The sequence below is a fragment of the Stenella coeruleoalba genome (genome assembly GCF_951394435.1).
Source record: "Stenella coeruleoalba genome assembly, chromosome: 13".
In the NCBI taxonomy this organism is placed as follows: Eukaryota; Metazoa; Chordata; class Mammalia; order Artiodactyla; family Delphinidae; genus Stenella; species Stenella coeruleoalba.
In genome coordinates, this window is record NC_137159.1 from 15608089 (window position 1) to 15632316 (window position 24228).

Here is a 24228-nt window from a genome sequence, read left to right on the forward strand (position 1 = left end):
AGGGATGAGATGGGGATGGGGAAGAAGGAGTCATGGTTCAGGCTCAGAAAACAGGTCTGGAAGCCATGGAAAGCGGCATGCATGTTGGGGACTATAAGAGATAAGTCTGGAAACACAGATGGGGCCAAATTATAAAAATGTCATTTATTAAAGAGCTTGCAGCAAGAGTTCAGTGAAGGATTCTAAGTAGGTGTGTGACATGATCAGATTACATTTCAGAAAGTTCATTCTGGCAGCTGTACAGAGCAGTGGTGTTTCAAGCACACTTGACAGTGACTCAATCTGACATGGTGACATGGTACATACATATATATATGTGTGTTCAAATATGTATAATATTCACCCCAACTATCACTCTATTTTATATTCTATTCTATTTTTAAGAAAACTTTAGGATTTTCTACATATTCAGTTATGTTTTCTGCAAATAATGACAGTTTCATTTCCTTTCTAAAGTTTATTTTTTCCTTGCCTTATTGCACTGGCTAGGATCACCAATATAGTGTTGACTAAAAGTTGTGATAGTGGATATTTCATTTTTAAAAATTGGGTTAAGAGTCTTTCAACTGATTTCTTGACCAATTAATAGATTGTAACCTGTAATTCTAAAAAACAATGGTGTATAGGTGAATTAGACAGGACTGGACCAAAAGCAAGGGAATAATAAATAGGCTATTTTAACAACCAAGAAAAGAAATGAAAAGAACCTGAGTTATTCAGAGGCAACAAGGAAGAAGAGAAGAGGAAATATTTGAAAAAAATTAATTAGAAGAAAAAATCCATTCACTTTACTCAGGTCAGTAAAGAAAGAAGAATCTATAACACTCATTGAGTTCTGGCTACTATTACATGGCTGTCTGGCCATTTACTAAGGCAAGAAACAAAAATCCAACAGCAGCTGTACAGAGTAATAGATAATAGGATATTACTATTAAAAAAACTGAGTACATAGTGAAAAATCTTCTCCTGTGCTCTTTTGACACGTGCCGTCGTTCTTCAAGCACTTCTTCACTATCTGACAAAAGATATTCTGGGCTCTTCGAACTTTCCCTGCTTCAGTACTGGAATCAGCTGTTTCACTAAGGTGCTTTGGTTCTCTTTCATGGAGAATAGTATTTAGAAATCAGTAACTAAGTACGCTCATTGCTATTGAGGTGTCATTCCTTCTAGTTCCTCTCAGCAGACAGAAGTAAGAAATTTATGTATGGATGGATGTATAGACCCATATATATATATTCCATGAGTACCAAAACCTATAATTCCAATCCAATAACACAAGGTGCATTCTAATCTTTCTCTTCCATATTTGTTAAGTCCCTTCTCTTAACAGTGAGAAACCTCGTTGCCATTATCTTCAATATATTGATTCATTTGCTCAATTTTAGAACATACAGAAAGTAGCTTCAGAATTGCTAAACCATAACACTGTGAAAAAATAAGTTTACAAACTAAAATTCAATGTTTTTGCTAATAGTAGGGAGTTTTTATACACTTTTATACCTTACTTTCTTCACATGGCCAGGAGAGAACTCCTAAAATTTTTAATACAATAAACGTTACCTATAGTTTAAGAAAGTGAATAATTTTAGAAACACTTTTACATGAAGAATTTGTAGTAGGACCAAGGCTTTTAAAGTTTTAGTCTTGAAATTTAATTTTAATGATTCAGAGTTATTATGTTAAAGTTAACTTTATTTGGCTCTTACCCTGGCATCAGGATTATCTTCAAATTGTGTTCTAATAAATGTATCAAAAGAATCCCAGTAGTTTTCAGTTAGATTCCCACCTAAAGACCATAAGTAACAGAATACAAAAGTCTGACACAGTACGGTGTTCAGTTTTGTTTGCTCCTGAAAGAACAAAGGGAAAGAATTTTAATATTTTATATGCTAACGTAAAAAGAATCTTAAATTGCAAAGTCTAAAGTCTGTTTTGTTTAGAATTATGCATTTTAAAAGGGCACATTGTATGTTTCTTATATTTCATTCAATGGTGCACAGAGTGATGTTTTATAATAGTATATATTTAAATACTCTGATGGGAAAATGAATGGCAAGGAGCATGTAGAACAAAAGCTCAAGGTTGTCTTTCAACTATTATAACTATGTTTATGACTGCATGAAGGTATTTAAGTAGACACACACTGTGATTATGTTAAACTGTAAGGAAGTTTAAACATTGAGTAGCGGAGTAATCTATAGGCTAAATTCTTTCCAAATCTGAGATTGCATGAATCTATTCATAGTCATTAGTCCCCTAGAAAATTAACTTGAAAATCAAATAATCATATGACAGAAAGTTTGGAGTTGTTTATTTGCAGAGCATGTATACAATAATCACATTTTCCTAGTTTTATAGCAGTAAGAAAACCTTTCCTACCATTGCCAAATTAACTTCATCTTTCCCAAGTATCAAAGACTCCAATAAGCAACAGAGCGTAGTAACTTTGCTTATGTCCACTTGTGGGATTGCTTGGTTGCATTTCTTATTGATAAAATTTAAACCGTCATCAACGTAACGCTGGAAAAGATTCAATATATATTCTTGAGTTTCTTCATTCAGCTGAAAAATCAAACAAACAAATAATATTTTAGCAAGACCAGATAAAATATATAATTAAGTTAAAAAAGGGTTGGTTCAGGGCTTCCCTGGTGGCGCAGTGGTTGAATCCACCTGCCGATGCAGGGGACATGGGTTCATGCCCTGGTCCGGGAGGATCCCACATGTCGCAGAGCGGCTGGTCCCGTGAGCCATGGCCGCTGAGCCTGCGTGTCCGGAGCCTGTGCTCCACAATGGGAGAGGCCACAACAGTGAGAGGCCTGCACACCGCAAAAAAAAAAAAAAAAAAAAAGGGTTGGTTCCAACTTGTATGTTGCAATATATCCTGTGATTTTAGACTAAAGGGTATAAGCATCACAAGATATGGAACAAGTTAAATTAAGGAAAACCCTTCTATGACTTGGGAGGGACACATGGGGGAGATTCTGGGTCACTGATAATGTCCTACATCTTGATCTGGTAATGGGTACAGAGGTGTTTATTTTATAATCATTTGTTAAACTGTCAACATATATTTCATGTAGTCATCTCTATTGATGATATCTCTCATAATTAAGAACAATGAAAAAGAAGAAGTATAAAGAGAAACATTTTAAATATCTATGTAAGGTAAAGGACTGATTCCCAAAGATTTAAAAAAAAATGTTGCTCCCTCACCACTTTTTTTAACATTGTACTGAAAGTCTTAGCTAATGTGATAGGAGAATAAAAGGGAAAAAATGTATACAGATTGGGAAGAAAGAAAAAAAATTGTCTTTGTTTACAGATGAAACAATTATCTACATAGAAAATCCCAAAGAATTGACCAAAAACTCCTGGAACTAATAAGTAGTTATAGCAAAGCTGTAGGATACAATGTAAATATACAAAGGTCAATTACTTTCCTATACACCAGCAATGAATAATTAGAATTTGAAATTGAAAATACAACACCATTTACATTAGCACCAAAAAATAAAATACTTAAGTATATTTTTAACAAAATATTTCCAAGATCTATATGAGGAAAACAACAAGATTCTGATGAAAGAAAGCAAAGAACATCTAAGTAAATTAAGAGACAGCTCATGTGCATGCATAGAAAGACCCAATATTGTGAAGATGTTAGTTATTCCTAATGTGATCTATAGATTTGATGCAATCTGAATCAAAATACCAGTAAGTTACTTTGTGGATATCAACAAACTGAGTCTTAAGTTTATATGGCCAGGGAAAAGACCCAGAATAGTGAACACAATATTGGAGAACAAAGTCAAAGGAATGACACTACCTGACAAGACTTACTGTAAAGCTACAGTAGTCAAGACAGTGTGATACTGGCAAAAAAAAATAGACAAATAGATTAATGGAACAAAATAGAGAGCCCATAAATAGACTCATACAAATATAGTCAAGTGATCTTTGACAAAGGAACAAAGGCAATTCAATGGAGAAGGGACAGTGTTTTCAATAGTGGTGCTAGAATTGGACATCCCCATGCAAAAAAAAAAAAAAAAAAAAGAGAGATAGAGAGAATCCAGACATTGATACTATGCCTTTCACAAAAATTAACTCAAAATGGATCATAAACCTAAATGTAAAATGTAAAACTATAAAACTCTTAGAAGAAAACAGAGGAAAGTATTTAGGTGACCTTAGGTTTGGAAGTGAGTTTTTAGATATAACACCAAAAGCACAATCCATGAAAGAAAAATTGATGTTAGATGATTAAAATTAAAAATGTGTGTGTTGTGAAAGATATTGTCAAGAGAATGAAAAGACAAGCCAGACTTGGAGAAGATACTTGCAAAACACATATCTGATAAATAACTTGTATCCAACATATATAAAGAACTCCCAAAACTCAATAATAAGAAAACATATAACCTGGACTTCCCTGGTGGCGCAGTGGTTAAGAATCCGCCTGCCAGTGCAGGGGACACGGGCTCGATCCCTGGTCCAGGAAGATCCCACATGCCGCAGAGCAACAAAGCCCATTGTGCCACAACTACTTAGCCTGCGCTCTAGAGCCTGTGAGCCACAACTACTGAGCCTGCATGCCACAAGTACTAAAGCCCGTGCACATAGAGCCTGTGCTCTGCAACAAGAGAAGCCACTGCAATGAGAAGCCTGTGCACTGCAACAAATAGTAGCCCTTGCTCGCCACAACTAGAGAAAGCCCATGTGTAGCAATGAAGACCCAACGCAGGCAAAAATAAATAAATAAATAAATAAATAAATAAAAATAAAGCACAATGCGTAGTCATTGACATCTGTGGAAAAAAAATCATACAATCTAATAAAAAGTGGGCAAAAGATTTGAACACCTCATCAAAGAAATATGGACGGCAAATAAACACATGAAGAGACACTCAACATATTAGAAAACTGCACAGTGAAACCACAATGAGATACCGCGACATACCTATTAGAATGGCTAAAATCTAAAATACCACACCACCACATTCTGGTGACGATGTGGAACAACAAGAACTCTCATTTATTGCTGGTAGGAATACAAAATGGTACAGCCATGTTGGAAGACAGACTAGCAGTTTCTTACAAAGGTAAACATAGTTTTATCATATGATCCAGAAATCACAGTCCTGGGTATTTACCCAAATGAGTTGAAATCTTATGTCTACACAAATACCTGCACGTGAATGTTTATAGGAGCTTTATTCATAATTGCTAAAACTTGGAAACTTTGAGATGTCTTTCAGTAGTTGAGTGGATAAACTTGATAAATCCATACAATGGAGTATTAATCCAGTGCTAAAAAAATAAGCTATCAAGTCACAGAAAGACATGGAGGAATCGTAAATACATATTATTAAGTGAAAGAAGTCAACCTGAAAAAGCTACATACTGTATAATTCCAGCTATATGATGTTCTGGAAAAGGTAAAACTATGGAGACAGTAAAAACAATCAGTGGTGCCAGGGGTTGAGAGGGTGTGGATGTATGAATAGGTAGAGCACAGATTTTTAAGGCAGTGAAACTATTCTGTATGATATTATACATGATATTGTTTATTTATCAAAACTCATAGAATTGTACAACACAAAAGGGAACCATAACGTAAACTATGGACTTTAGTTCATAAGACTGTATGGTTCGTCCATACTGGTTCATCAATTTTAACAAATGTACCACACCAACGCAAAATGTTAATAACAGGGGAAACTATTTGGAGGAGGGAAATTACACGACAACTCTCTATACTTTCTGTTAAATTTTTCTATAAACCTTAAGCTGCTCTAAATAATAAAGTCTATTAAAAGAGTGAATTCAGAAATGTTTAACATCTTTTGGCAGCCCATGATAAAGTCTCAATTCTGAGAATTACTGTCTTTAATAAGGTACTCTGTTCACTTTGCTGTACACCTGAAACTAACATAACATTGTAAATCAACTATATTCCAATAAGAAATTAAAAAAAAATAAGGTACTCAGAGAGTTTACCACAAAATTATTAAAATGTTGTTGCCTAAGAATAAGGAAAACAATAGTTTTCTGATTCATTTTTGGAGGGGGAGATGCAGAAAGAAGATGGCTTTCTTGAAGTGGCTTTCTTGAGATGAGACGGAGCAAAACACTTAAAAAGATTGTTCCACATATATGCATTAAAATATGATATTTGTTTTTCTCGTTCTGACTTACTTCACTCTGTATGACAGACTCTACGTCCATCCACATCTCTACAAATGACCGAATTTTGTTCCTTTTTATGGCTGAGTAATATTCCATTGTATATATGTACCACATCTTCTTTATCCATTAGATGAACCAATTTGCAGGGTAGGAATAGACAAGCAGACAGAAAATGGACATGTGGACATGGTGAGGAAGGGGGAAATGGGATGAATTGGGAGATTAGGATTGACATATATACACCACCATGTGTAGAACAGATAGCTAGTGGGAACTTGCTGTATAGCACAGGGAGCTCAGCTTGGTGCTCTGTGGTGACCTAGATGGGTGGGATGGGGGTGGGTGGGAGGGAGGTCCAAGAGAGAGGGGATATATGTATACATATAGTTGATTCATTTTGTTGCACAGAAGAAACTAACACAACATTGTAAAGCAACTCTACCCCAAGTAAAAAAAACAAACGAACAGGGCTTCCCTGGTGGCGCAGTGGTTGAGAATCTGCCTGCTAATGCAGGGGACACGGGTTCGAGTCCTGGTCTGGGAAGATCCCACATGCCACAGAGCCACTAGGCCCGTGAGCCACAACTACTGAATCTGCGCGTCTGGAGCCTGTGCTCCACGACAAGAGAGGCCACGATAGTGAGAGGCCGGCGCACCGCGATGAAGAGTGGCCCCTGCTTGCCACAACTAGCAAAAGCCCTCATACAGAAACGAAGACCCAACACAGCAAAAATAAATAAATAAATAATAATAATAAAAAACGAACAAGATGAGTGGATAAAGGAGAAGTGGTATATATAGACAATGGAATACTACTCAGCAATAAAAAAGAATGAAATCTCAGGGCTTCCCTGGTGGTGCAGTGGTTGAGAGTCCTCCTGCCGATGCAGGGGACGTGGGTTCGTGCCCCAATCTGGGAAGATCCCACAAGCCGTGGAGCGGCTGGGCCCGTGAGCCATGGCCACTGAGCCTGCGCGTCCAGAGCCTGTGCTCCGCAACGGGAGAGGCCACAACAGTGAGAGGCCCGAGTACCGCAAAAAAAAAAAAAAAAAAAAAAAAGAATGAAATCTCAAAAAGAAAAAAACATCGCTTGTTAAGGTAAAGAGGAACCGTATTTTAGAATGCAGAGGGCACAGAAGATAATATGGAACTGAGTTGTTCTGAATAGTAATGTAAAAGCTTTCCTTCACTTTGGGTGGAATGGTACCTCTGAGGTTAGAATTTGTCTTTGGTAATCGACCTAAGGTTGGGTGGGAGGTAAACTGGTTTTCTCTTCTTCTTGGCTCTGAGAGGTTTTAGGGGTTCCTAAAATCTAAAAACTGTAACAATGCTTGGATTTACTGTTCTTTTCCTTCCAGGTACTTCCCTTTCATTATCTCAAGCCTCCTGCAAAGTCATTTTTTTAATGCCCCAGGTTGTTCTACCTCCATTTGGGGAAACTCAAGGAAGTGTTTATATTTGAGAGAAAACAGTCTGGAGAGAAGCCAGGCAGGGTAACAAAAAGTGAGGACAGCTTTGGGAAGTACACAACCTTCCTGGAAGATCCCAAGAATTCTGGGGAGAGAGCTATGTACAATGCGGGGATTCCCTCAATCAAGCACAGTGAGGCGTTAACCAATTGCTATCTGGGCACTCGAGGGAAGGGTGAGCCCTGACAGATGGAGACAGTGGGGAGTGTCTGATTGCACTTACTTTTTTAGAAACACTCTTCAACCAGGTTTTAACATAAGGCATCCACTTCAGTTCTTCAGGATCCACAAACACCATCCCACATCTACTGACTGTTGCAGGAGAGGCAACCTTTAGATCTTGCACCTAAAATTGAAAAACGTCGAACAGGAAATGGCTAACATGATACTTCCTTATTCCTCTAAATTCAATGTTAAGGAATCACACATTTAAAGTTTAACACTGTAAGGCTTTGTGTGGAAGAGAATGGCGGAGCTATAAGTGATTAAAAATGGAGAAGAAAAGTTAAGTGAGGCGTAAGGAGAAAAAAAAAATGTAGAAGGCTACTGTCAAATCCTTATGGGAAGGTATAAGTATTTCTTTTCCCTTCTTTTTGTTTTTCTGCTTATCTTTTTCATTCTTATATCCAATACCTAGCCTAATACCCAGGACATAGTAGGTATTCAATTAATGTTTGATGAATGAATACAGCAGGGGTGGTATCTTCCATAATATTTTGTAGCTGTATTTGGCCCACATTCCTTTTCCAATCCCATCATCAAATATTCATACCACAGAAGGATGATTTATTCATCTTAAAAAAATTTATATATATATATATATATATATATATATATATATATATATATATACTGCCTCCAAAGGAAAAGAAACAAATGCTTGGGAAGCTAGAATTTATTGTATTTCCTGTCTATAGAGAGACAGAAACATTTGAGAGACTTTGGTTGTCAGAATGGACAATCTATTATAAAAGGACAATTTGGTAAATATTTAGTATGTAAACAAAACACCATGGTAGGCCTTACAGATAGTCAATGGTACATCAGTAAGAGAAAAAAATTAATGATGGTATGCTAATCTAATGAACGATTTCACTCCACAGTAAGGAATATGCAATTTACCTCAAAAAGCATGTGGATTTGAGGTGTGAGTTTAATCCTCTCACTGTTAGCCAGGCAAAGCATCTTGTTATCATCCAGGACTGTATTCATATTTTCAATCCAAAGAGCATCTACTGGCCCATCACTGATGATCCATTTATGGTCTTCTGAAGTATCATTCACAGCTGCTCGGATACTTAGTGCCATCAAACCATCTTTCCACTCTAAGGTTATGTTATTAACTTCACCATATAATTCACCCATTGTAATTGATTTAGGATTAAGAACATATGTTTTAACGGATTGGTAAAAGGGATTGTCTACACCAAGTTTTCTCAAATTCCCTAAAGTTTCTGCTAGTATTTGGTAAACTGTGGTCTTGCCACCTCCTGTTGGCCCTACTAACATAACACCATGCCTTACTAGCATGGTTTCATAGAACTGTATCACTTTTTTAACCATACATGTCTCAGGCTGAAGATTTTGTCTCTTCATGACATCTATAATTGTTGACTGCAATATACCATAATCGTGTTCTGGAATTTGGACTCCAGGAAAAAGGTCAGATATGATTCCACTGTAAAAAATAAAAGAAAATAAGTTAGGAACACTGGTCGTTGATATTTCCCCATGTTTGTTACAATTAATTTATTAAACATTACTATGGGTCCTATTTTTCTCATTATCTTTGCTTCTGAACACACAGTACTAGATTATCCTGTGTGTTATACCAGAATCTATCATTTCTCTGATATTGCGCATGATTTTGTTTGTTTCTTGTACAGTAGACCAATGTTCTTAAGTAGATTGGGAGCTTTTGGAGGTAGGGAATATTTCTTACATTTTTGTATTATACACAATATGTGGCATAGTACCAAACATATAGGTGACAAATTTAACAGTTTATTTTAAAAATTATATCTCAACTTTTCCCCAAAGCACTTATGTGTGCTTATAATGGTATATAAATATTCAGAAAAATAAGATGGAAATAGAAATAGAAAACTAGTACTACATAAAAAAGGGAGTAAAGGAAAAATGGACTGTTTCTGTAGGAAACAGTTAATATGGTATGGTTCTATGGGTAAAAAAGAAGCTAGGGGCTTCCCTGGTGGCGCAGTGGTTGAGAGTCTGCCTGCTAATGCAGGGGACACGGGTTCGAGCCCTGGTCTGGGAGGATCCCACATGCCGTGGAGCAACTAGGCCCGTGAGCCACAACTACTGAGCCTGCGCATCTGGAGCCTGTGCTCTGCAACAAGAGAAGCCGCGATAGTGAGAGGCCCGCGCACCGCAATGAAGAGTGGCCCCCGCTTGCCACAACTAGAGAAAGCCCTTGCACAGAACCGAAGACCCAACACAGCCAAAAATAAAATAAATAAACAAATGTGGGGTTTAAAAAAAAATAATAAAGGTTGGCCCAGTTTAAAAAAAAAAAAAAAAGAAGCTAAACTCCCACCTTACACTACATAACACAAAAACATTTGAGAGGCAGTAAAAAACTTAATATAAAATGACAAGAAACGTACAAGATGAGGGAGATCAAGATGGTGAAGTAGGAGGATGTGAGCTCATCTCCCTCTATGAACATATCAAAAATACATCTATATGTGGAGCAGCTCTCACTGAAAACAAACTGGAGACTGGCAGAAAGACTCTTCTGCGGCCAAAATTGTAAAGAAAGATCCACACAGAGTCAGGTAGGAAGGGAAGAGAAAGAGCGATTAGGTTGGTACCTCTGCCTGTTGGAGGGGACACACAAGAGGCAGGGAATTACATGGGCTTGGAGGTCCTCCCTGGGGAGTGAGGGGTTTGACCCACATTGGGCACTGCAGTCCTGGGGGCTGACACTGGGAAGACAAGACCTCTTAGCTGGTTTGAAAGCCAGTGGGACTACCAGCAGAGCTGTAAGAAACCCAGACTCCACTTGTGAGGGGTGTACCCATGGTTGTTTACTCCCAAGAACAAGGGGGAGGAAACAGAATGAAACTGCCTGGGACTCTGACTGGTTTCCCACAACCCCTGTCTCCCACCTTGTGCCCTGGCCCATGCTGAGCACCTGCTCCAGCACTACTAGCTCTAGTGCAGCTCCCCACTAGGGTGAAGGCTGCCATTGCCAAGGAGACTGTGCAGTTAGGGGGAAGGAGTGGGTTTGGACCCAGCACTGCATCTGAATAGGGCAAGGGAGGCTATTGATGGAGCTTATGGAGGCAGTGGATTGTGAGTGGCCTGGAACTCTGATGTGTTGGGATCACCCCAGTACTTGCCCCAACCTGCACTTGGCATCCAGTCCGGCCCTTCTCACTCAGCACTGCTCCTCTAGAGTGAAGGTGCTGATGCTGGGAGGGGTAGATCACACACTTAGAGGGAATAGAACCAGCTCAGACCCAACCTCACGGCTTCTGCTTCAGCACCTTGGGACCTGCCTCTGCCCTTCATAGGGCAAGTGTTGACCACTGAGCATAGGATAAGCCCTGGTTCACACCTGACTCTGGCTCTAGCCCCTCCATTTCCAGCCCCATTTCCCACCAGGGATTGCTGCCAGTACACCCTGGGGGAAGATATGGCCTGTGCTTACTTCAGATCCAGCTCTCCCACCAAAGCCACTGGGCACAGTGCAGACTGCATATGGGGTCTTACACAAGGACACTCTTAAAAGACTGAGATAGGTAACTCTTTCACCTAATTTCATATAGACAGAGAAAGTTAAGCTAAACGAGAAGTCTGAGGACTTTGTTCCAAATGAAAGAATAAGGAAAGAAATCTAAAATAGCAACTAATGAAACAGAGATAAATAGTTTATCAGATAAAGAGTTCAAAGTACTAGTGATAAGAATGCTAACTGAACTAGGGAAAAGAATAGATGAGCACAGTGAGAATTCTAATAAGGAACTAGAAAACCCAAATAAGGAAACAGATATCCAGGTACAGGAAGCACAGAGAGACTCAAACAAGATGCATGCAGAGATGCATACCAAGACATATCATGATTAAGTGGCAAAAGTTACATATAAGGAGAGAATTCTAAAGGCAGCAAGAGGAAAACAAAGAATCACATACAAAAGAATTCCCCTAAGGCTATCAGCTGATTTTTCTGCAGAAACTTGCAGGCAGAAGGGAGTGACATGTTATATTGAAAATGCTGAAAGTGCTTAACTACTTGCTGGGTAGAGTATCCTACAACCTAAGATACTCTACCCAGCAAGATTATCATTTGGAATTGAAGGAGAGATAAAGAACTTCTCAGAAAAGCAAAAACAAAAAGAGTTCATCAATACTAAACCTACCCTAAAAGAAATGTTACAGGATCTTCTCTAAGTGGAAAAGAAAAGGCTACAACAAGAAGTAAAAATTTGTAGGGAAGGAAAAATCCTACTAGTAAGGGCAAATATATGGTTAAGGCTGTGGATCAATCACTTAAATAAGCTAGTGCAAAGATTAAAAGACAAATGGTAAAATCAACTATATTACAGTAAATGTGAAGGGATAAACATGAAGATGTAAAATATGACATTAAAACCATAAAATGTGGGGGAGGGGAATAAAAAATGTAGATCTTTTAGAAGGCATTTGAATTTAAACGGCTATCAGTTTAAATCAAGTAGATATAGTTATAGGTCAACATATATAAACAGCATGGTAACCACAAATCAAAACTTACAATAGATACACAAAAACAAGAAAGAAAGGAACACAAGTATACCACTAAAGAAAATCACCAAACCACAAGGGAAGAAACAAAAAGAAGAAGAAAAGAACAGAGAAGAACTACAAAACAACCATAAAACAAGTAATAAAATGGCAATAAGTACATAACAATTAATAATCACTTTAAATGTCAATGGACTAAATGTTTCAATAAAAAAGATATAGGGTGGCTGATTGGATACAAAAACAAGACCCATCTATGTGCTGCTTACAAGAGACTCACTTCAGAGCTAAAGACACACACAGACTGAAAGTTAGGGGATGGAAAAAGATGTTTCATGTAAATGGAAATGACAAGAAAGCTGGGGTAGCAATACTCAGGCAAAATAGACTTTAAAACAAAGCCTATAACAAGCAATATAGAAGGACATTATTAATGATAAAAGGGTCAATAAAAGAAGAGCATGTTACACTCATTAACATATATGCACCCAATAGAGGAGCACCTAAATATTCAAAGAAAATGTTAACAGATATAAAGGGAGGTATTGCCAATAATAGTAGGGGATTTTAATACCTCACTTATATCAATGGACAGATCATCCAGACCAAAAACAACAACAACAACAACAAGGACACAGTTGTCTTAAATGACACATTAGACCAGTGGGACCTATAGATATCTACAGGACACTCATCCAAAACCAGCAGAATACACATTCTTTTCAAGTGCACATGCAATATTCTCCAAGATTGATCATATGCTAGGCCACAAAAATAAGTCTCAACAAATTTAAGAGGACAGAAATTATATCAGGCATTTTTTCCTGATCACAATGGTATAAAACTAGAAATCAATTACAGGAAGAAAAATGGGAAAAACACAAACTCATGGAGACTAAACAACATGCTAATAAGAAAGCAATGGGTCAATGAAGAAAGCAAAGAGGAAATCAGAAAATACCTTGAGGCAAATGAAAATAAAAAAAATAACTTTCCAAAATCTATGGGATACAACAAAAGTAGTTCTAAAGGGGAGGTTTATAGTGATACAGGCAAGAAAAATCTCAAATAAACAACCTAACCTACCATCTAAAGAAATCAGAAAAAGGAGAGGAAACGAAGCCCAAAGTCAGCAGAAGGAAGGAAGTAATAAATATCAGAGAGGAAATAAATATAATTGAAAAAGCAAACAAACAATAGAAAAGATCAATGAAACCAAGAGCTGTTTCTTTCAAAAGATAAACAAAATTGATAAATCTTTAGCCAGGTTCACTAAGGAAGAAGATAGAGGAACCAAATAAAAAAATAAGAAATGAAAGAGAGGAATATACAACTGATCTCACAGAGATACAAAAAATCATAAGAGAATGCTATTAACAATTACATGCCAATAAACTGGACAATGTAGAAGAAATGGATAAATTTCTAGAAACATATAATCTTCCAAGACAGAATCAGGATGAAATAGACAACATAAACAGACTGATCACTAGATGTGAAATTGAATATGTAATTAAAAAAAAATCTTGCTACAAGAAAAAGTCCAGGACCAGATGGTTTCATGGGGGAATTCTATCAAACATACACAGAAGAGCTAATAGCTATCTTTCTCATACTATTCAAAAAAGTTGAAGAGGAGGGAACAGTCACAAATTCATTCTATGAGGCTACTATTACATGATACCAAAACTAGACAAAGACACTAAAAAAAAAAAAAAAAGAAAATTACAAGCCAATACTTCTGATAATATACATGCAAAAATTCTCAACAATGATACATCATTTTTTTGTTGTTGTTTTTTTGTTTTTTTTTAACATCTTTATTGGAGTATAATTGCCTTACAATGGTGTGTTAGTTTCTGCTTTATAACAATGATCAAGTTGGATTTATTCCAGGAAGGCAAGAATGGTTTGATATTTGCAATTCAATCAGTGTGATACACCATATTAACAAAAAAGAGGAAGAATAAAAATCACATGATCATCTCAACAGCCACAGAAAAAGCATTTGACAAAATTCAAAATTCATTCACAATAAAAACTCTCAAGAAACTGGATATAGAGGGAACATATCTCAATATACTAAAAGCCATTTATGACAAACCCACAGTTAACATCATACTCAATGGTGAAAAGCTGAAAACTTTTATTTCAAAATCACAACAAGATAAGTATGCCCACTCCTGCCATTTTTATTCAACATAGTATTGGAAGTCTTAGTCACAGCAATCAGATAAGAAATAGAAATAAAAGGAATCCAAATTAGAAAGAAGGAAGTAAAAATGTCACTTTCTGCAGATGACATCATATTATATATAGAAAATCCTAAAGACATAACCAAAAATCTACTAGAGCTCATCAGTGAATTTGGTAAAGGTGCAGGATACAAAATTAATATACAGAAACACGTTGCATTTCTATACACTAACAACAATCTATTGGAAAGAGAAATTAAGAAAACAATCCCATTTACAATCACATGAAAAAGAATAAAATATCTAGGAATAAACCTACCTAAGGAGGTAAAACACATGTACTCAGAAAACTATAAGAAACTGATGAAAGAAATTGAAGAGGACACACAGATGGAAAGATATATCATGCTCATGGATTAGGAGAATCAACATTGTTAAAATGACCATACTACCCCAAGGCAATCTATATATTCGATGCAATCTCTCTCAAAATACCAATGGCATTTTTTCACAGAAATAGAACAAATAGTTTTATGATTTGTATGGAAACACAAAAGAGCCCAAATAGCCAAAATAATCTTGAGAAAGAAGAAAAGACCTGTAGGTATCACACTCCCTGACTTTAGATTATATTAAAAAACTACAATAATCAAAACAGTATGGTACTGGCACAAAAACAAACTCATAGATCAATGAAACAGAATAGAGAGCTCAGAAATAAACCCACACACTTATGGTCAATTAATCTATGACAAAGGAGGCAAGAATATACAACGGCAAAAGACAGTCTCTTCAATAAGTGGTGCAGGGAAAACTGGACAGCTACATGTAAAACAATGAAATTAGAACATTTTCTCACACCATATAAAAAATGAACTTAAAATGGATTAAAGACATAAATGTAAGACTGGAAACCATTAAAATCCTAGAAGAAAACATAGGCAGAATACTCTTTGACATAAATTGTAGCAACATTTTTTGGATTTGTCTCTAAGGCAAAGGAAACAAAACCAAAAATAAACAAGTGGGACCTACTTAAATTTAAAAGTTTTTGTACAGCAAAGGAAACCATCAACAAAATGAAAAGGCAATGGGAGAATATTTGCAAATGATGAGGGGTTAATATCCAAAATATATAAATAGCTCATACAACACAATATCAAACAAACAAACAACCCGATTAAAAAATGGGCAGAAGACCTGAATAGACATTTTTCCAAAGAAGACATACAGATGGCCAACTGGCACATGAAAATATGCTCAGTATCACTAATCATCAGAGAAATGCCAATCTAAACCACAATGAGATATCACTTCACACCTGTCAGAATGGCAATCAACAAAAAGACCACAAACAACAAATGTTGGTGAGGATGTGGAGAAAAGGAACACTTCTATGCTCTTGGTGGGAAACTGATGCAGCCAACTATGGAAAATAGTATGAAGGGTCCTCAGAAAACTAAAAATAGAACTACCATATTATCCAGCAATTCCACTCGTGGGTATAAATCCAAAGAAAATGAAAACACTAATTTGAAAAGCTACTTGTACCTCAATATTCACAGCAGTATTATTTACAATAACCAAGGTATGGAAGCAACTTAAGTGTCCACCAACAGATGGATGGATAAAGAAGATTTGGTACGTATATACGTTGGAATATGACTCAGCCATAAAAAGAATAAAATTTTGCCATTTGCAACAACATGGATAGATCTGGAGGGTATTATGCTTCGTGAAATAAATCATACAGAGAAAGATAAATACCTTATGTTATCACTTATATATGGAATCTAAAAAAATAAACTAGTGAATATAACAAAAGAAATAGACTCAAAGATATAGAGAACAAATGAGTGGTTATCAGTGGTGAGAGGGAAGGGGGAGAGGCAAGATAGGGGTAGGGGATGAATAAGTACAAACTACTATGTATAAAATAAATAAGCTACAAGGATATATTGTTCGGCACAAGGAATATAGCCAATATTTTATAATAAATTTAAATGGAGTATAATCTATAAAAATATTGAATCACTATGCTGTACACCTGAAACTAATACAATATTGTAAATCAACTATACGTCGATAAAAAAAGAGCAAGGAAAAAAGGTACTAGATGAAAATATAAGAGATGAACTTTACAACACTGTGTTAAGAAAGTCTACCTCAAAAAGATAAAAATTCTATAACTTAAAAAAGTTGATAAAGTGAAAAAATAAAAACAAGCAAAAATCAAACTTCTGTGAGGCAAAAGCCTTTAAACATAAAGAGTGAGTGATATACTTAGAGAATATTTCCAATTTTTATACCAGATAAAGTTTATGATTTCCCACAAACTGCTAAGTAAAAGAGCACAATAGAATAATGCTCTAAGAATAGTAAATATAAATGAGTAATGAACATAAGAAATGATGCTCAGTGGTACTAATAATTACAGTAATGTACATAAAATAGGCTACTATTTTGGTATCTCTCCCACCAAAAGATATAAAGGGATATGGGCATTTTCATAAAACTGTTTATATAAATGTAAAATGTCTTTGGAGGACATATTCATAGGATCTACGTAAATCTGTAATATCCATACCCCATGATCTAGGAAATGTACTTCTTAGAATCTCACTCATAGCAATAACATAATTGTGCAAACATAACTGTATAGAAATTTTCATCATGTTCTGCCAAAAGTGAGTAGACACATGTTCTGGGTAACAGGGGATCTGATAGTGGATAAAGGAATCCCCAGCAAGGTCATAAATGGGCATCCCAGGATGACAGACATGCACCAGGGGTAATGGGCAACCAGTGTAGATCAGAGAGGAGGATGAGGGCTCCAAGGAGACAAATTCAAGAGAATATTTTGTACGATTGAAGGTCATTTTTGATTTTGTTTTTAGGAGATTTCTATTCTGGCAGAATTTGAAATGAATTAGTGATAGATTTATAGAAAAGTAGGTAAAAGGAATAAAAAACAAAAATTAAGATAATATATGAAGGGAAGATGAAAAGCTAGATAATTTAATAACAAGGGAAAGATAGTGCAGCTTTGGGTAACATTTATATTTCTATAATAAATTATGGAAATCCTGAATATTTAGCTCCAGTTATATTGTAACATGACTACACAGAGAGGATGGGTGGAGGGGGAGAGGTGCGTGTGCATACCCTCATCTCTCTGTTAGTAACTTAATAGATAACATCTAAAATGGAAAAGTCATGAGATGGCATAAACGTGGTACTAAACAATATGGAGGTTGTTGTAGAGCAGAAACTAGCACACCACTGTAAAGCAATTATACTCCAATAAAGATGTTAAAAAAATATGGAGGGATATAGGAAAGAACGAATGAATGAATTGAAAAATGATTGCCTTCGGGAAGTGGGACTTGGTGAAGGGCAGGGAACTGTTGTTTTTCATGAGAGTAACTTATAATAGCATTTTATTTTTAAAACCACATACTTACATGACTTGGATAAACATAAAACTAAATAATAAAAGTAGAAATAGATAAAAGCAATCACATTTATGTGGGGGCCCAAATCTGCTTCTTTTGAGTCAGGAATTTCTCTTAGGTCAGGAGTTTGTAACCCAATGCTAATTTGCATAGCATGCAGCTTGGTGATCAATATTTTGAAAAAAATAAATGATTGAATTGAGGCTCAAACTTTAGTATCTTTTAAACTAGTATTTTAAAAATTGCAATAGGTGTCTCTAGAAAAGATGACACCTTGTTAGAGGCAGACATATCTGAAGATAAACTAGGCTTTACCTCTACACAGTAGCTATGCTTTATCTGTCGCACCTAGAAATTTACCTGAATAGAACAGCATCATCTGTTAGGAATTTTGGTAAGTTAGAGTCTCGTAAAGCTCTTATCAATACCACATCTTCACTTAGGTCTGGGTTCTCTCTTTTTAAAGACCTAAATTTAAAGGAATAATTCAGATGACATTGCAAGAACGTAATATGGAACGTGATTTTCCAAACCTGTGGGTCGGGGATTCTGCTTGCAGAAAGCTGTGGAGGGCACGCCACTGCAGATTCCTGCTGGAAGGAGGGTACCATTTTCCCTTGCATGCCCAGTGTCCATCTCCAAGAGAGCACACGGACAAGTCAGGCACAGGCTACATAGCCTTGAGGAGAATGACAAGGACATTTTCTCAAGCTCCCCCCATCAATCCAGACTTTATCCAACCTGTATTTACAGTTCCCTGAATACATCATGATGATTCATATCCCTGTGACTCCCTTTTCTCTTATCCCAGAATGCTCTGCTTTGGTCTTTTGCTGGCTCTTATTTTTCTTTCAAAATCCAGCTCAGACATTCCCTCCTCTAGAAAGTCCCTCCATCCCCTGCCAACGAACCCAGGGCACAGTCCCATGGTTGCCCTCACACATTATATTCTAGATGACTGCTCCTTTGTCTGTCTTGCCCGTGGGCTGTAGTTCTGTTCTCTGAATACAAGTGTCTCAACTCCTTAGTATCCCTCTTCCTTTAATGGCAATCCTATAAAGAGGAGAAATACTGTATCTAGGAGGTTGAAAGAAGGAACAGAGGGTAGAAAGCCAGGGAGATTTGTGCAGAAGCCTGGGGTACAGGAGCCAGGCAGAAGGGGTCCTGTGTGGGCGGAGCTTGAGCCAGCGAGTCACGGCCTGAGAAGATAGATTCCCTCAGAGACTCTGGACAAGCTGGGGATGCCACAGGTGGGCATGTCAAGAGGTTATAAAGAGAGAAACTGGGTCCTGAGACGAGAAAAAACTCTTGCTCTACTAGGAACTAGAAAGAAGCTCAGCCTTGGACCAAACTGTAAAGAGAGAGGGGGCGTCTAGGATAAAAGCTTGGACTGCGGATGCAGTGATGAAACTGAAGTATGCTTTGTCAGGTGACGTGTATGACTTAATTAGTGTATCTGCATAACAAACTGTATGTCTTTTAACTCTCATCATCCTACCTCATGGTGGTAAAGCCTTTTGTACACTGAAACCCATTGTATGTGACAAGTTCAGGGGAAACAAAAGTTACCCAAAGCCTAGTGGAGACTCAGGTTTGGTCTGGGGGCAGCTATGTTGGTTCTCACAGTGAAGAACCTTGGGATGAAGAGAGATGCCCCATTTCACTGTAGCAGGGGGGTGTCAAGGTAAGCATGATGACAACAGCAGCAGCTCACATTTATTAATCACTTGCTAAGTTGCTTTAAGAGCCATCTGTGAATTACTCACGGAATGCAAGTGATGACATGGTTGGAAACTTGACTCTTGCCCACTTTGGTTTCTTACCCAGCCATGACCAGTACAGACTTCACGGCTCTCATGCCAAAGTCATAGTGATCCTGCTGAGAGAGCTGTTCACTGCAAAGCTTATACATCTGAGTCATTTTTCTTGCTAATATTTTACTGGATTCAAATCCTTCAGAATATAGAATTACCTAGAATGGGAAAATATAATGCAGTGTCTATTATGTTATATTGATAAAAACATATTAGCATAATACCAATGTATTCAAAATCTACTTTAGGTATTATATTGCATCTCTCCAAGTTGTTATACCCTTTAACAAGGAAATGTAAAGATTGAAGGGAAAAAGGTTTTGTGCCACAAGGTGGAAGGTGGGATATTATACGGGGATGTCTGAGCACTGATTCTGCTTTCTTTCGACAGATGAAGATGTGGTCTTGGTGACATTTGGTTGGAGGAGCAGCAGAGCCCACTGTGAAAATGTTCACATCGTGGAGGCTGGATGGTGCTGTGAGGCCTGAGTATAAAAGCAAGACTTGAGCTTCCCTGATCTGACAGTGTCAGTGATGCACTCCCTTTAGGCTCCCTGGGAGTCAAGGGAAGCTACACAAAGATTTGCAGCCTCTCCCCGCCCTAGGAAGCCACCTTGCCTCTGACAAGTTTCTGCACCCTTGGTTAAATAAATCAGTGATGATACGTGGAGGTGGGTATGGACACCTCCTTCAATCCATAATCTACTCAAATCACTGCAGTTGGCCTTGGAATTGTGATTTGAGATAATGCAGAGATTTCATACTGGTGTCTGTTTTTTTCATTCCTCTATCACTACCTATTAGCACAGTACTCTGTGCACTGCAGGTGATTAAAAATATTTACTGATGACAGACCCTGATTCATTTAATCTGTAACAACAATAGGAATAGCACTCAGAAGACTGGATTTTTAAATTTCTCCAATTAATTACTGAGTAATATAATAATAGGACAAAATGTGAGATGTGAACACAATGTTGGACTGAGTTCCAAACCTGGTTTTCTTCCTACCAGCTTTGGACAATGAGCAAGTCATTTACTGTCCTGTCCAGAGAGGGGTCTGGAGTGAAGATGCCACCTGCTTTAACTGCCCACCACCCCATCTTACCCACAGAGGACACTGGGGGACTCATGAGATGCTGTAGGCATTATACTAATAAAAGTTGTACTTTTTCTAATGCTAGGATTTGGCATGGTCTATTCTATTCTTAGGCAATTACTTTTAATTCATGCGGAGGAATATTTTAAATTAGCTGTTGTCAGGAATTTGTTAGCCACAGGAGTAATATGTGCTTTCTGAGAAGCTCCGTTCGAAAAGGGGTAGCATCCCTTGCTGTGAAATACAGCACCGAGCATGAGGGGCCTTCCGGAGTCCTGTAAACATCCTATATATTGGTCTTGGTGATCACACAGGTGAATACATGTGTAAGGAATCACTCTGTTGTACCCTTATGATCTGTGCCCTCTACTATATATAAATTATGCCTCGGTAAAAAGTGCCAAGAAAAATACATATAAAATTTAATACACTGGGTGTTAACTAGTATGAAGAAACAAAAAAAAGTTTAAATAGAAAGATTCCTAGATAGATACAGAAGGTACAAATACAATCATAAATAATTAGCTTATTAATGTTGCTATTTTTTGACTAAGTTGATACAGACTAGAAACAAATCCCTGACCTCCATCATTAGTGATTAGTATTGCTTTTACTTAACATCCCTTGACTCTAATTAAAAAAAATAATGCAGCGAGAGAAATGAGAATAATACAGTCTTTTTAGAATAATCTAGACGTTTTAATTCCTAGAGACAAACTGATGAACCCCAATGGACTGGCTAATTATACTTACTTATTCATTCCAGTTTTGGGGGCTTACTATATTCCAGATACCGTCCTGGGCTTTAGGGATACAGCAGCTGCACACATGCACACAAACACATATGCACACACACAGAGAACAAAACATTCTATGTGGTAACAATCATATCTATACACTTAAGAGGAAACAATACTGTATAACCTTGGCTAGACTGCATTCATAGGGAAAATTTCTACCACAATAATCAAATACTAAATAAAAGAAACAAGCTTAAGTTTTTGCTGCTTTATAATGTGAAGCTCACCTCTGCAATCAACGCGTAATTTGGAACCATCATTGCAAAGGGCCTAAACAGGGCTTTCAAATTATCTGGCAACTCGGTTCTGCCTGCATATCCAGGATTCATTGTGATGAAGGCTGCACAAGTCATAACCAACTTGATTTCCCGCCCCTCAAATATGAATCTAGAGAGCTGTTGAAGGGAAAGAGAAAATATAAGCTGACACGTCCCCCGACATCTGTAAATTCTTTCCCATAATTACTACTTGAGTACAAAACTTGTGTAACATGCATTCAAGCAAAGACTACTGACTCTTGCTGTTGGGAATGTTTCCCTCCTGATTCTGTCCTACCCACTCCCAATCTCTTCCGGGCTACGTGCTTCCTGCTCTCTGCCTTCCTGCCCCTGCCTTGCCCCAGGTGTCTCCACCTTCCTGGCCCTGTAATCTTCTGGGCCTCAACATCTTTTGCTGAGACTCCTCAATTCAACTTAGATTTAATGGCCACTAAACCTTCTCCGCCACTACTTTCTGGAGTCCCTAAGAAATTCGAATCTGATCTTAGTCCTTGAGTGGTTGAGGCCCCACTGTTAGAGTCATTGGAATTACCCCTTCACTTTCATTCAACAGCAAACACCCATTGAGCATCTGTGCCAGGCAGGCAATGGGTTAGGAATGGGCATGCAGAGCCCTTGAGAAACTCCTGGGCTTGTTGTGTAGGGTTAGACCTAGGACCATGACCATGCAGTGCAATCGATGCTACAGTGGAGCTGTGTGCAGAGCCCGCAGGGAGCAAAGGAAGGGAGCAGGGAAGCCCATGTGAGACTCGGAGAATGAAGAGGGCATTTCCCATAGATGAACAGGGCAGCCATTCCAGTCAAAGGGAGCAAGAACAAGAAATAGCATTGCATGTTCAGGGAATGGCCAGCTATTCACTTTGCTAAAGGGAAAAGTTCTAGGAGGAAAGTGTAAGTAGGCTGGGCCCTGAGCATCATAAATCTTGCATGCTCGGCTAAAAAATTTAGATTTTGTTCCATGGATGGGCGGAAACAGAGAGTTTTGAGCAGAGTGATAGGACCAAAGATGGCATTGGACAGGTTAGACAAACTACAGACAGGGGGACAAGTAGGGAGTGTTATTGGGGAGATGAGGAGAGCCAGAATTAGGGAGTTCTTATTGGAGATGAGAGAGATCTAGGAGATACAATTGAATGGACTTGGTGATGGCTTAGATTCTGGGGTTGATGGCAATGGGAAAAATTCAAGACGAATTCCAGGATTCTAGGTGGGTGACTGGATGAAGGCACTATATTCAGTCACAAAGAATACAGGGGAAGACCATGATGGAGCTGGGGTGATGTGTCATAGCCTGGAGGAGAAAGTGCTGGACCCCACAGCTGGAGACCCCAGTCCTGCTGCTGTTAAATGGCTTTTGTGTTATTCAAACCTGTATATTGCTGTGCTTTAGTTTCTTCACGTATTCTAGGGGGCGTATTCTACTCCAACTATCTCCTCTGACCACTGGCAAAGTCAAGGGTGAGATTTGGTTAGTCTCAGATGTCCTCCTACCTTCCTTTCACCTCACATGGTTGCCCTCCAGTTGGCAATGCTTCAAGGCTGCCTGCTTTCTCTCTGGTTCCTTCTCCCTTGCTCCTGAGGCTTTGCTAAGCATGCTAAGCGCTCAGGATGGTGATAATGACTGACATTATGTTATATCTGGTGGTCCCTGATTTTCATGCGGGCCTCCCGGAGGGTGTGTAGTTGGAGGAGCGTGGACCTCACGGTCACACAGATTTAGATGTGTGTCTTGGGTCTATGTTGTTCCCAGAAATGTTTTAATTTCTCTGAATCTTTTTGACCTGTAGCTTGGGAAAACGCCATCTACTTCACACTGGTTTGGTGTGAAGATGAAATAAGTGTAAAGTACAATGACGTGTACAATTTAGTAGCTGGTAAAAGTCCAATTTCTGTTTTCTTTTTACTTGTTCTATAATATGCTTTTTTGCAGAGGCAATAAAATATTTAACAGCTCTTTAGCAGGGCACTTTCTGATGAGAATGGCTCTTGTCCCTAGAGCGGGAGCTGGGTCCAGAGGCCCCTTTGGTAGGTCAGGATGAACCCTTCTGGCTGGATCCTGAGGAGGTCTGAGACTTTTCAGGTAGGGGCCAAGGTAATGGTGGGGACCTTCCAGGGGCTCAAGGCAGTGACTATTTAAATATTAAACAATTGGCAAGGCTGTTCTGGTTTGTACTGGC

At 37.9% G+C, this 24228-nt stretch overlaps 1 protein-coding gene across 1 annotated transcript in view; it reads right to left on the reverse strand.

Annotated features, from left to right (window-relative positions):
• DNAH6 (dynein axonemal heavy chain 6) overlaps positions 1–24228 on the reverse strand; it is a 288563-nt gene that overhangs the window by 131346 nt on the left and 132989 nt on the right. The window contains exons 30-36 of the mRNA XM_079940119.1: positions 22001–22168; positions 19884–20032; positions 18421–18528; positions 8784–9339; positions 7885–8007; positions 2380–2562; positions 1707–1850 (exon numbers count right to left, since the gene is read on the reverse strand). Coding sequence (XP_079796245.1) covers positions 1707–1850; positions 2380–2562; positions 7885–8007; positions 8784–9339; positions 18421–18528; positions 19884–20032; positions 22001–22168 — 1431 coding nt within the window. The remainder of the gene's footprint in view (positions 1–1706; positions 1851–2379; positions 2563–7884; positions 8008–8783; positions 9340–18420; positions 18529–19883; positions 20033–22000; positions 22169–24228) is intronic.